General features: G+C 42.2%; 1 protein-coding gene across 1 annotated transcript; it reads left to right on the forward strand.

Moving 5' to 3' along the window:
- Window positions 1-9983: 9983 nt before the first annotated feature.
- On the forward strand, window positions 9984-11099 carry KCNJ1 (potassium inwardly-rectifying channel, subfamily J, member 1). Its single transcript, XM_009698536.1, has one exon. The coding sequence runs from the start codon at window positions 9984-9986 to the stop codon at window positions 11097-11099; it is 1116 nt and encodes a 371-aa protein (XP_009696838.1).
- Window positions 11100-14129: the final 3030 nt, after the last annotated feature.

A 14129-nucleotide genomic window follows, 5' to 3' on the forward strand; every position in this document is an offset into this window, starting at 1 on the left:
TCCTGCTGGCCACACTATTTCTGATACACTATATATTTTGCTATATTATATATATGTATATCAATATATACTATATTATCCAAAAGAGTACAAGCAAATGTGCATCTGTTCTGGAATGCAGTGAATCCTTTCCCTTTTTAACAATTCTATGGTTTCACAATTGGTTTCACCATTGCTTTCTTTGCTTTTTAGATGTACAGTAAGAATTAAGAGGTTACATTCTCCCTCCCAGATGCTCTCATTCCCTGTATTACCAGCTATAGCTCACCTGATTTTGATTACAGCCATCAGGGTCATTCTTTATGCTTCTGAGGTAAAAAAGCAAGCTCAAGAAAATTAAGTCAAAAATGCCTATTAATGGAGAACAAGTCTGGAACGAAACCCCTTTCAACACATCTGCCAGAAAACATCTGAATGACAGACAGGACACAGTCACTCAGAGGAACCTAACACGTGCTCAGGAAACAAATGGTGTGTTAGCATTCCAAAAAAACAAAACTACAATCCTCAGTATAGAAATTCAAGAAACAAGGACAACTCGATTGCAAAACAATATCAAATCAAAGCAACTAGCAGAACCAGCAGAGAGAAGAGTCACAAAAGAACTAATAGTAGAAAAGACCTCTATAAACTATATGTGTGGGATTTGCTTATGAGAGTACCAGTTATTAAAGGAAGGGGGATGAGAAGTGCTAAGTAATCAGCCGTACAGAACTTATGCTGCAATGTAGCATGCCTTTAATCTCTGGCAACTGAAACACATTGCAGCATGCCTTTAATCTCTGGCAACTGAAACACGCAAAGATAGAAAACTACTTTACACACAGTTCAGCGATATAAACTGTCCAAGGAGAGAGCTACAAATGTACACACATTTTTACCTTGAGAGAAAGCCTTCCTCACTTTGTTCTGTGTCAGAAAGCAACAGAATAAAGTATGAAAGAACTGCCTTCTATATAGAAAAAAGATAGCAATTGTTTGTATTTATAGCACACCGTTGCTCCTGAAACATCTCAAAATCCTTTAAGTGACAGCTGTGTTCAGGGATCATTTCAGTTACTACTGAAGCAACATGCTACTCTAACAGGGCAGGGCAGCCCAAAAGTTGCTTTGTAATAAAACAACACTCTACATCATGAAAAAAATCATTCTCAACATTAGAACAGCCTCACAGTCACATGTGAAGTAGGGGAATTATTTCCTTTGCAGGCAGGAAACATGAGTTAGAAAGCAATGGAAACAGTCAAAGACCACAGAGTCAGGACTAGAGCTCAACAACTGCCTGTTTCCAGACCAATGAATCCTGCTTTCTACTCTTCACATCCTTACCCATTTCAGGTGAAGCTGCAGGCTACTGCTGCAGAACGCACCACCCATCTGTCATGTCATCTGGTACATCTCCAATTCTTTTCGTTCACAATCCTACTATCTGAGAAACTCTTGGGGCTGGAGTTCCCCAATGGGAACCTGGCAAAGCAGGAATTTGAATCTGTCTTATCAAGACCGATGTGATAGTCCTATCCACGCTGCTATGGTTGGCTTATTGGCAACAAACCAGCACAGCATAGTAGTTTTTTGCCAGTTTAGAAATCAAAGTCACCTTGCTAACCACAGAAGATACTGGGATACTAAAATTGCAGCCTAACTAAAGGTAAGGACTGCACTAGGACAGTGCTCTTAACGTTACATGAAAGCGTTCCCAAACTGCTGACTACGCTGTTTACCCTGGTGTTACAAGCAGGTGAAAGATTGCAGCAGAGCAATCCTGCAGTGTGCAATTCATACCATGAGTTACAAGCATCTTTTTGGAGCAGCGACAAGCTATGTAGTGTCTATAGCCTAAAAAGGCAGTAGCAGACTTCAAAGGAACTCTTCCTACTGCAGTACCATCCAGCTTAGGTGCTCATGTGCCTTTCCCTCATCTTCCTCAGGTTCCCGCAGAGGGAGTATTACAGACCTCACAAATAGTACATCAAATCCCATCTCTAAGGCTGATAGAGCACGCAGTGTATGACCACACAGCAGGGCTAGCAAGACTGCTGTAGTTTGTTCTGAGTATTCTTTTACCGTATCCCTGCTTTGGAGCTGGAATCGGCTATTCTCTGTGACTTACTGCGCAAAGACTTTATACCGCAGCAACATTTGCTTTCTTGCTTTTGTTCCTTTAGCACTGCGCAGAGTAGACAGCGAGCAACTTCATGCTTTTCTTGTGAACTGAGTAAGCAAGAACCCTTCTCCAACCACACTGAAAGCTGTTGCAACAGTGCTAAGAGTTTTCTGTCAGCAGTCTTGCCCACACCCAGAGCTCGGTCCTTTTCAGGGTGGTACAAAGCCACTATCAGTTCAAATTTACCAACACTTTGGAAAGAAAGAGTATGTGAATGGAAGCTTTTCTACAACAAGGTAATGCTGAGTACTGAGATACCTTGAGATTAGATGGCGAAGCAGGGTCAGAACTGTCAGTGTTCGCAGGCGGTTTTGCTTTGGGTAATGGCTGTTTTCTAGCTGTGTCCCTGATGCCCGAGTCAGCTGCCTCTCAGCCTCTGGGGCTTCTGTAGAAGGCCCTTTCGCCGTACCGTGGTGACTGAGACTTGACATTGCCAATCTGTAGAAACAAATTGAGAGTTAATGATTCAACCTCTAAAATACTTCAGCAAAGAACAAAATGAGAGAACGCGCAGAATTGGCTCACATGACTCTGTCCATTTTCCCTGGGACTTTTATGTGTGGTATTTAACGCAGTATCGCCTCCCCAGCCCACACCTTGCTGCCACGTAGTTCTTCGGTTACAGATAGCTTCTGCTCTCAGTCATACAGGTGAGAACTTATTACAGTCTGCCTTTCTCACACATTTAGAGTGCAATGCCTTTTTCTGGCGACAGAGAGAAAAAGTAACTAGACAAAACCTGCCTTTCTCCTTTGGAAAGTTTCAACAATAAGTAAAATGTTTTCTTTTCAAGACTGCTCACTCTTCTCAGAGTAAATAAAAAAATAACTCTCTTAAAGTAGAATAGAAAGCTAGCATAACACTGTTGGCACGTTAAATCCCTATTTTTTTTTCCTCTTGCAATTACAACAACACATCACACACAGGTGCACTGCAATGAGAATTATTTTGGGGGTTTTTTTGACCAAAGGAAAAAATCCCCAAAGATATAATTGACTTCAGAAATTTCTCCCAGAGCACCACTTCCTATTGAAAATTTAATATTTTCGGTGGAAACATAATTGTCTGAAAACAGAAATAGTTCTGTTAGGAAATCCTGCTGTATAGTAAAGACAGCTTAACTCTCAGTTCTCTGTTCTCCAGAGGCAAGATACCCAGCATGACTGCATATCTCATGATGCAGCCTGAGGCTGAAGTCGATCATCTGCGGCATGGGAATTCTCTGTCACAGTAGAAGGTGCTATGGGAGATACAGTCTAGCTGTGGAATTAGTCTGGCACCGCAAAAATACCAAATAATGAAGTTTTCTTTAGTGCCTATGAAGCGATCATTGCTGGAGAGTGCTGGCAAATGTTTTTGTCTAGATAGAGCTATTTTACAAGTGCCACGTTTCTAGAACGTGGCAGAAAGGGAGTGACTCTGGGCCAGGGCTGGCCTCTTGCCTCCGTGGCACACAGGGCAGGAAGAAATGCTGGTTCTGTAAATTTACCAAAACTTTAACGGTGTTTGCATATATGAGACACATCATTTGCTCTCTCAAGTCTTTAGACTCTCTTCCCCAGTAAATGCAGTCACGGATAATTTTATGTGCGGCACTAATTACAATATTATTAATTGCTAACAATGACAGTAATGTCTTTATTGCTGTAAATCCTTTTTTTATACACCTGAAGTAAGTATTTTAGCCTTTGAGGACCCAAGCTTTCAGAAAACATGATTTGCTCAAGTCTCCATTGCCGCAGTGCCTGTTCTTTCATTTATTTGTCTGCCTGTGTTCTCATGAATGAATTATGTCTTCAAGTCAGCTTTGTGCAGCCTATCTCTTCAAACCATGTATACCTGGCATAGTGTAAGCAACATTCCTGGACGCAAATTAGCTACTCTGTTATCAATGAATTATACACCACAAGTAAGTATTTTAGCCTTTGAGGACCCCAAGCTCTCAGAAAACATGATTTGCTCGAGTCTCCATTGCCGCAGTGCCTGTTCTTTCATTTATTTGTCTGCCTGTGTTCTCATGAATGAATTATGTCTTCAAGTCAGCTTTGTGCAGCCTATCTCTTCAAACCATGTATACCTGGCATAGTGTAAGCAACATTCCTGGACGCAAATTAGCTACTCTGTTATCAATGAAAGCTTACTGAAAGTGTGAGTCCAAGGTGCACCCAGGTAACATTAGGGCTGCTCAGCAGCAGAACGCATCCGGTAGCAAACTCTACCAAACATATACAAAGCACAACGAGAAGATCCAATTTTAAGGCAGAGGTCAGAAACACCCTGCTACAGGCTGGCAAGGTATTCCTGAAGTGACTTAGTCCCTTAAGTAATCAACAGCTCCTGTAGAGTCTATACATCCCATATATATGTCAGAGCATACACGTTTCCTTCCCTTAAAAAATCAGGACATAGGGGAAGCAAGGAAGGGGATAGTACACGTCCTTGTTATATCACCTTTGGGGTGGCTGGGACAATCCCGGTTCACCCAGTTTAAAAGGCTGAAGGATGAAACCTCCCTCCCTCCTATCTAAAGAGGAAAGTTAGGCACTTTAGAGGACTTCTTCATTAGGTGCTCACATAAAACTGGCTAGATCATACCTGTGTGCTTGCAGTAATCTGAGACGAAAGGCATCTGTTCTAAAAATACTTCATATTCACAGTGGATATTAGGAACTAATGCACAACCCCAGGCAGGCAGGTACCACTTTGCCTCTCCAACGGCCATCATCACAATGGAAAAGGGCAGCTCTTTAATATCTTACAGTAACTCTGCTTTGCAGGAGAGAGGGCAAGGCAAGGGATAAGATCCTTGGGTGCATCCACTAGAAATTCCAGTTGGACTTTAGGGTGGCAAAACGTAGCCACTTGGACTGGAGCTGTGAGAAGACTCCCAGATTAGCATGCTGAGCCGGATCAAAGGATCACGTTTCCCACATGGAACTGGCATTTCAGTCAACACTTCGGAGGCACAGCCACTGCGTTCAGTGCTCAGATCTGCTCTCAGGAATAAATACTTAACAATGACATTGCCAGGTCCAAGAAGAAAGCTTGCCAGTACCAGCAGGTCTGGTCCCTTTGCTAACGTGTCCATCGGAAAGATAAAGTGGGCATGGAGGATGGTGTAAATTAGATTCTTTTTAAACAATACCCCTAGGGCCAACTTGCCGCTTTAGGCGAGTTCATATTCTTGCTTTATTTAACAATTGATTCAGTAGAGAGCTAGCTCTCTTTGGCAGTCCTTGATTCTGATATAATTTTGATACAAGCAGCAAAACAGGGAGATAGGCTGCTGCAACTGTCATCCCATCACAACAGGCACATTAAAACAGCTAGTGAAGGGCAAATGAGCTATACTCTCCAAAGGTCTTGGTGGTAAGGTGGCCAGCAGATAATACACCATGAGACTAAGTGTTATAGTTTGCTTTTCTAATAAAAAAAAGATTTTATAAGGTATTAGAAATTGGGTATTTCACATACTTTGTTCAGAGGAAGTTCAACAAGAAGAAAAACACAGAAAGGACTGAAAGAAGATCTAGGTTTTGAAAAGGCCTCAATAGGACTGAAAAAAAAATAATCCTTTAACTCTGTATCCCCCTTTCTTCTACCTAAGCTTCTTAGAACTTCATCTGAACCCCTAACAAAGATGTATTTCTAACAAAAGCTGCAGGTTCAGTGGGCTGCTTTTCATTTATGCCATCTCGCCCTAATGATTCAATTCTGCTAACTTTGCTCATACATCCATTGCTGCGAGGGAAGAAACACGCATGAAGCCACAGATACCAAACTTCAGTGAAACGGCAGGTGATGGAACTTTGTTACTGTCAGGCTCCCATCAAATGTAAAGACCTTCCCCTTCCTTCTCTCACTGATCTCCTCAAGTGCTGCACGCGGCTGAGATTAAAGCCGTTTCCCTGGATTAATGAGCTCCACACACAGTGTTGCACAAAGGACTTACCCAAAGAACAATTAAAGCGCCCGGTCATTATCCCCCACATTCAAAATTTTTCAAAACAAAACAATTGAAAGCAAGTAAGAGCAAAGAGAACCACTCAATTACGTTTCTGAGTGAGCAGAGGAACGCCAGCTGGTACGTAGCAATCAGGAACTGTAATGATTGTTGTTACCTACTTGCAGGAATGAGGAAGAGGCAGAAATGCATCTGTTAACAACTAACTTTCTGGGCACTTATCAAATATTCTGGGTGGAGGGACTGATAGATTAGTTAGGGAAGACCAGGAATTTGAGAATGGAATTCTGAAAGTTTCTGCTTACTCTAGTGATCTCTGTGAAATACCAGACTGGAACAGGGAAGTGGAAACTCCTTGTTTTCATAGCTAACCTTGACATGTCATCTTTATTCATTGAGTTGTTTTATTGGTAAATGCCCCATTGTTTAAGAATACAAGCAGCGCACCTTCTAGAAACGTATTATGCCTGGGGACAGCAGCAACTTTGCTAGCTCCTGCAACGCGGAATTTCACATGCAAGACAGACAGCAATACCGTGTTTATTTGGGTCCCAACAGGAAACGCACCCTGGTAAATATTAGCCAAGACGTAGATGGGTTACCTTCACTGATTTAAACTGAAAGGACTTTAAGTGCTGTATTATATAACTCGCTTTATATAATCTCCTCTAGACCGCCTGTGATATACTCGCAGCATGCTTATACAGGAGGGGATTTTTCCTCCTGAGAAGCAAATCGACATGCTTCAGTTGCGTGTGGGAGCAAGGAAGATTTGTTGAAGGGAGAATTCCTTTGTCATTCTGCCTGAAGAAGGGTGTAATTCTTCTGCCTCTTTGATCTACTTGGGGGTAGCTTAAGCAGGGCTGGTAAAACAGCCTCTGAAGAGGGCATGTAAAATTTACAGAGGCAGGAAAACAATGGTCAAGTTGGGGATTTATTTTCAAGGTTCCAGTCTGATGACCATGCTGATTAGCTTGCTGTCATGTCTTCTATAATTATCTGTTGAATTGTATGTCCAGATCCTTGGTCAAATTTCCAGAAGTTTCCAGTGAAGCGGAATCAGACCGACCAGAATTGTGGTAGCAATTTATCATGACCCCTAGCATGAGAAGATGGGTAGATTAGAAACCAGAATTTTTCTTCAGATTTCTCCCTTTCACATCTGTTCACTAGGATTAGGAGCACATCTGCAGTAGCTCACCTGTGCCAAAGGCATGCGTGCTCAGCTTACGATGGACAGGGTGAGACATCCTGCCATGTTTTTGCACAATAGAGGTGTTAGAAGTTAAATACTGGAAAACTTATTTGAATAGTGTCTTGCACAAGAGCATTTTGTTTTTGCTCAAACTATGCATTAACATGAACATATTAGAAGTGAGTCAGGAAAGTAAAACTTGAGGATTGTTTAGAAAGCGACCTCATTCCCCGCTTCCTCAGTCATGTGCTTAAAGTTTAACCTTTGTCAGCTACATTCGCGACCAATAAATTCAACAGCAAAAGTTTAAAACGGTGAAAAGCTACATTACAACAAGAGTGACCTTCATTTCTTTCATCCTAATTTTAATGAGCAGAGGAGAAAGGTGATTTCAGTCTAAGTGCAGAAAGGCAACTGTATGAGACAGAAACAAATTCATTCTCAGGGCTGGTTGCACAAATAAGGACAACAAATAATGGAATTTACTGCTGGCTTTACAAAATGTAATTAATTTGTACTTAGACTCCATCACTGATAATTTAGTATTTTCCCTTTGCTACTGATTATCATATCTAAAGGTATTCTCTGGCCCCTGTAACTATGTCTAATGGAAGGATTTCTGGTTTAGCCAACTAAAACATTAGGCAGCTTCTCGATGTTAATCTAGATGCCTATAGAGTAAAGGAAAGAGACTTTGCCAAACAGCAGTTCCTTCCTTCATAAAACAACTGTGGTGACAAGACAAGCGGACCCTCAGAGCATGCATGTGCTTCCTTCACTGTCAGTTGGGAGTCAGCTGTACAACTGGCATAGGTAACTATCTAACATTTAAATGGGTGAAGTTGAATGAGACAAGTTTCACACTAAATAACTCGCATCAGTATATGTCTAATCCACTACACGTCCGTGGATTGTCCCCAGTCTGGGTCTATGAAATTAGAGCTTAAGGGAGCTAAACAACTCTTGCCACAGATATTTAAGCACATTATTACCCCCTGAAATCAAGTGGAATTTGAGCAGTCCATTTGACAACAATTTGAGCGTAAGCAGTTTGCTCCTAGCCAAAAAGGAAGCCTGGGTGGGACAGTGATATGACACAGGGTTTCAGGCAAGTGTTGTAGCATCTTTAGCTTGCCTCTGAAAAAAAAAAAAACAACATTCCTAAGGGTCACTTTAGTGTCAGCTTCTATTGGGAAGGGTAAGGCAGCAGTAAAGTAAGAGTAGCAAACAACTACAAAGCCCCCAACATCTCCTGATCCGAGATGCACTCTTCAAGTCTAGGTCCTTCTAAAGAAAACATCATCCACGGCAGCTGCAGGTCCCCAAAACATTCAGGTCTCTGCGTGGCTGGGGATACTATGTCCTTAGAGACACAGTAAGAGTAGAGACTTTATGTGAGTCAGCAGTGAGAATATTTGCCCCTCAAGTTCTTCATTTATTTCAGCTGGTTTTAAGCTGAAGCATTGTGCCCCCAAGAAACGCCATTACAGTACACAGTTAAATTCAGCTATGCGAGAAGAACGTTGTTTAACAAAGGCTAAATAAATAGGCACACAAGGGTACACTGTCAGGGTGGGTTAGCACTGTGCCCTAACACATCCTCTCTGGCAACAAAACATTTCATGCTTGAAGGGTGATCAACTCTGAAATAATTATTGCTGAGAACATTCCTAAGTTTTGGGTCAAAATCAGATCCCAGATTTATGAACATAGCAGGCAATCGCTGACTCTGCAGCGGACCAACCTCTCCCCAAGCCTGCATGTCTGAGTAACTCCAAGACTGGGAATTTTCCAAGTGCAGGCTGATTCAAATTCCAGTTTGAACACATCTGCAGCACTTTCTCCATCGATGACTCTTATTCCCTGGGTCTCTTGTTAACAGAGCCAATCATAAAGGACAAAATTAACAGGGATGCAGAGCTACACTTTCATTTAAGAAAGGATTTCCAAATCTGATCCTTTAGTCTTAGCATCACCTTTGTGGTAAATAAACACCCAAATTCTCCTGCTGCTGAAATTTAATCTTTTCTTTTATTCTCACCTAAAAGTCCTATTTGAGACGCTTTTGTGATTCCAGAGTTTGAAAATCACACCTTCAAACCCAATCTATAACTATGCTAAAAACAACTGCATATCTGGCTTAATTATGCCTTCTGCATGTACTCTCATTTCTTCCCAAATTCACTATCCACATCACAGCCAGGGTCTCCCGATGCCGGTGTGCATACACACACAATTGCACAGACAGGCCCCACTTCATCCTCAAAAAGGCAGAGAGAGCTCCTCAAAACCCAGCCACTCCCCACCACCGTGGACACATGTTGGGAAAACGGGAGTTACCTGCTCCTCTATACCTCCACTTATTCAACTAAGCAGAGGATAATATTAACAGTTGACTGACTCAAAGTTTACTGAGCAAGCCAAAATGATTATTTTTTGCTGGAATGCTCCTTAGGCAAGAAACTGCTCGTTTCCTCGTATACTTACTGGAACTTTTCCTCAACAGCTGAGGGAAAACATGCAAATTAGAGAACTTTTTCCTAAACAAGTGTCTTGAGACTTTGTCAGAATTTACTTCTCGCCTGCAGGTATAAACGAAACTTGCATTACTCAATGTTTATTATTTTTTACTCTCCAGAACACTATCAGCAGAGGGAATGTTCAACTACCTCCGGAAACGCTTTACCAGCCACATCAGAGAACGTAGCCGGCGAAGAGCAAGGCTCGTCTCTAAAGATGGAAGGTGTAACATCGAGTTTGGCAATGTAGAACAGTCAAGGTTTGTCTTTTTGATTGATATATGGACAACTATCCTGGATCTCAGATGGCGATACAAAATGACTATCTTCATTTCAGCATTCTTAGGTAGCTGGTTTCTATTTGGTCTCCTCTGGTATGTTGTGGCATACATACACAAAGATCTTCCGGAATTCAATCCCTCCATAAATCACACTCCCTGTGTTGAGAATATCAACGGCCTGACTTCAGCTTTCCTGTTCTCCTTGGAGACCCAGGTAACCATCGGCTATGGCTTCAGATGTGTCACCGAACAATGTGCCACCGCCATTTTCCTGCTCATCTTCCAGTCTATCTTGGGGGTAATCATCAATTCTTTCATGTGTGGTGCCATCTTGGCCAAGATATCGAGGTCCAAAAACCGGGCTAAGACCATCACCTTCAGCAAGAATGCTGTCATCAGCAAACGTGGTGGGAAGCTCTGCCTCCTTATTCGGGTGGCAAACCTCAGGAAGAGTCTGCTGATCGGGAGTCACATCTACGGAAAACTTCTGAAGACCACCATCACCCCAGAAGGAGAGACAATCATTTTGGACCAGGTCAACATAGAATTTGTAGTTGATGCTGGCAATGAGAATCTCTTCTTCATTTCCCCATTAACTATTTATCATATCATAGATAAGAACAGCCCTTTCTTCCACATGGCAGCAGAAACCATTCTGCAGCAAGACTTTGAATTGGTGGTATTTTTAGATGGCACTGTTGAAGCCACTAGCGCTACCTGTCAAGTGAGGACATCCTACATCCCAGAAGAGGTGCTCTGGGGTTATCGCTTTGCTCCCATTGTGTCCAAGACGAAAGAAGGGAAATACAGAGTAGACTTCCAGAACTTCAGCAAGACAGTGGCTGTGGAGACTCCCCACTGCGCCTTCTGTCTCTACAATGAGAAAGAAGCTAAAGCCAAGGAGAAGAAAGGTTATGACAATCCTGGTTTTGTCTTCTCAGAAGTTAGTGAGACCACTGACACAAAAATGTAGTTCAGACATGCACGGGACTGTATCTTTTTTCATCATGAATTCAATCTTGAGAGGATCAATAACTTAGTAAAACAAAAAAGAAACACAGGCTTGTTTTTACTCTAAACCAGCATTTATCTTCTCAAAAGCCTGAAATCAAAGAGGAACAAAATACCAGTGATCTCCAGAACACTATTTAACTACACTGTATGTATATTTCATAGAATTTATATTTTTATACCTATAGGACATTTTATAAAGCTGCTATGTTGGAACGTCCAACCCACTTAAGTTCCCAGAGGCATGCAAGTCAGTTAAAAAGCCTGAAAAGAGGGACAGAAAAATTAGGACACGTTAAAGATACACAGCTGTTGGAATGAGAACATGAAAAGGGGAGACAGAAGGCAAAGCTAAAGAAACCTAAGGGATTTAGGAGTCAAAACCTCAAAAAAATTGTATGTTTCTGGTTGCCAGAGTCCTCTGTGAAAGCAGACACTCTGGCTCTGGAACACTTGAGCACTTTTGAACATTTTGAAACAATTCCTTCTTTCTTTGAGGCTGGTACATCTATGGAGATGGAGCAGTAAGAGATGGTACATGCTTAGGAAGCTAGAAAAGACAAAGCTGAGGCCATCCTGCAGCATCTAGAACTCTGTAAGGTACAACTTCTCTCCAGTGAAAGCCTTTGATTCCTTTCAGGGAAAAATACCCAAATGGAAATGAAAAGTGAAAAAAAACAAGGAAAAGCAGAGACCCACTATGGGAGAAGAGGAATTTTGCAGCTTATTCCTAACCCTTCAGATACTCTTCTCCACTCCCCCAGGAGCTGGCTAACTGTGAAATTAGGAAACATCCGAAGACAACTGTCCAGAAAGAAGGTGAGCCACAGCGGGGAGATGAAGAACACATTGCTTCACACCTGGCAGAAAAGCAATCCACTGGGAGAAGAGAGGAAATTCCCAGCCCTAGATGTATCCTTCAAAAAAATCCACAATGCCAACAGAGATTATCTTTTCCTTTGAAGCATGAAGGTCTTATTAAAACAAAAATACAGCATAGGAGCCTCTCACCAACAACGGGCTTCAGATTTAGTTCCAAACTGTTCATCTCACCACAGCAAAATGTGCATCCCTACAGGAAACAAGTTCTGCTCAGTGGTAGCTAAGTAGTGGTGAATATTTTCCAGGTATGATTATAGACATTGAAGTTTCAGATGCAACAAGAAGCTTCAGTAACTTTTTGCTGAATCTCTACTTCCTTACAGCTTCCTCCCCCCCCAGCTCTTTTCCTGACAGTTCAAGTGGCAGATCAGAGATTTTTCGGGGGAACTCTTCCCAGTGATGTAATTCAGCTCATCTATCTTCAACACTGTGGTCAAATGGAAGCATCTTTTTAAAAGCTGCTGGACTGAGCAGTTTTAAAAGAAGGGGAGAATTAAGCAGGTCAAATGATGACAAGACAAAGTCATTTTGCAAATTAACATAATGTGAGTATGGAAATCAAACTCTGGGAACCAAGAGTGTTCAAGGTCTCAGTCCTCGTGTGGTATCAACTCCTTTGTTGTTCAGAACAAATCACTTCAGTATGTATCTCAGATTTGCCATCTGTAACACGGGACATAAAGTACTTACGCTGTACAAAGAACAATGTTATGAACAATTATGTCACTAAAGCACTTTAAAAGCCAATTCTCAATGGTCTCGATCTTTCCTCTCTTCAAAGCACCACTGTTACACTCTTCTTCACTTCTGGAAAGGTCAGCGCAGAAAGTTCTGTTCTCATCACCTATCAGAATTAATAAAAATAGCTGCACTATAGCTAGAACTATGGAATGCTAGAACCACCAGCCAAAACCTTCAAGGCAATTCACAGCTATCACCCAGTACTTTAAGTGCACTGTTTTTGCAACCTCGCAAAATAACATTGTCAACCGTAAAAATACTTTTACAGTCCCAACACCACAGCATCTGAGCCCCTCCATTCATTAGTGCATCTCAGATTGTCTGCTTGGAATGAGAGTTGGTTTATCCTCCATTCTGAATAGCACACCAAAGCACCAACAGCGAGCGATTAGCAGCCATCCCCAGAAATCTAGGAGGGAGCAGGGAAGTGAAACGAAGTCTCAAGAGTCCCAGGCTTGTCTGAACCAAAAGGCTGCTGTGCCGCTCGGTCCTTCCAGAGTTGCTGCTACATTTCCTTTACAGGCTTCCTGTTCAGTTGCCCTGTGTGTAATTTCCCTAGAAAGCGGTACTGTCAGTATTCAAGACTTACAAATTATACCTCTTACCCCTGGGAGATGAGATGCACCAAGATGCCCTTAATAGTAGATAGTCCTCACTGTACAAAAAGAGCAAGTCAATAGGAAATCCATTGAAAAGGTCAAACCCAGCTGTGCAATGAGGAGACCGGAAAGATCCCTATTTTCTTTAAGTAAAGCTGGTTTGGGACCTTAGTGCTAGGGGGAAATAAAAGTAATCAAATGCTACTCCAGGTCCTGTCCAAGAGGTGGTGTACATCTGCCAAAGTCTGAGGGTCCCTAAACAATGCACTTTCAGGCACTGCCCTTGGAAAGCCATCTCAAAATCCTAAACCTCCAAGTTCTTCATGACACAGCTTTTTAACCTTTTGCCCTATGTCTCTACAGCACAAGCACGAGGAGGCGTTATGTCTAGAAGTATTAAGTGCTGCCACAACTCAAATAGAAGATACCTGATGTCACTGCAAGGATGATTACCTGTTGTTCCCTCTATTCTGCCTCAAAAAGCTAGCTATGCTGCCCACAGTAAGGGAAGGGTGATTGTGTTATTTTGCACGTTTTGGTGTTCCAGAAGGGCCACTGGCCACTGCACAAACAGAGATGATATGAGGGGACATACCCAAAGTTCACAGGGCCAAGGTTGAGCTATTAAGCTTCGAGGGGGATCATACCGGGACCTAAATGAGAATCTCGGAATGAAAACCTCCTGCCACCATCCTCCTGCTGATTGTCACTTCAGGAAACCCTACCAGTCCCCGCCTGCCAGCCCTGCACCAAGCAGGAGATAGAGCACT

Source organism: Cariama cristata, unplaced genomic scaffold (assembly GCF_000690535.1).
Source record: "Cariama cristata isolate BGI_N322 unplaced genomic scaffold, ASM69053v1 scaffold7014, whole genome shotgun sequence".
Classification (NCBI taxonomy): domain Eukaryota; kingdom Metazoa; phylum Chordata; class Aves; order Cariamiformes; family Cariamidae; genus Cariama; species Cariama cristata.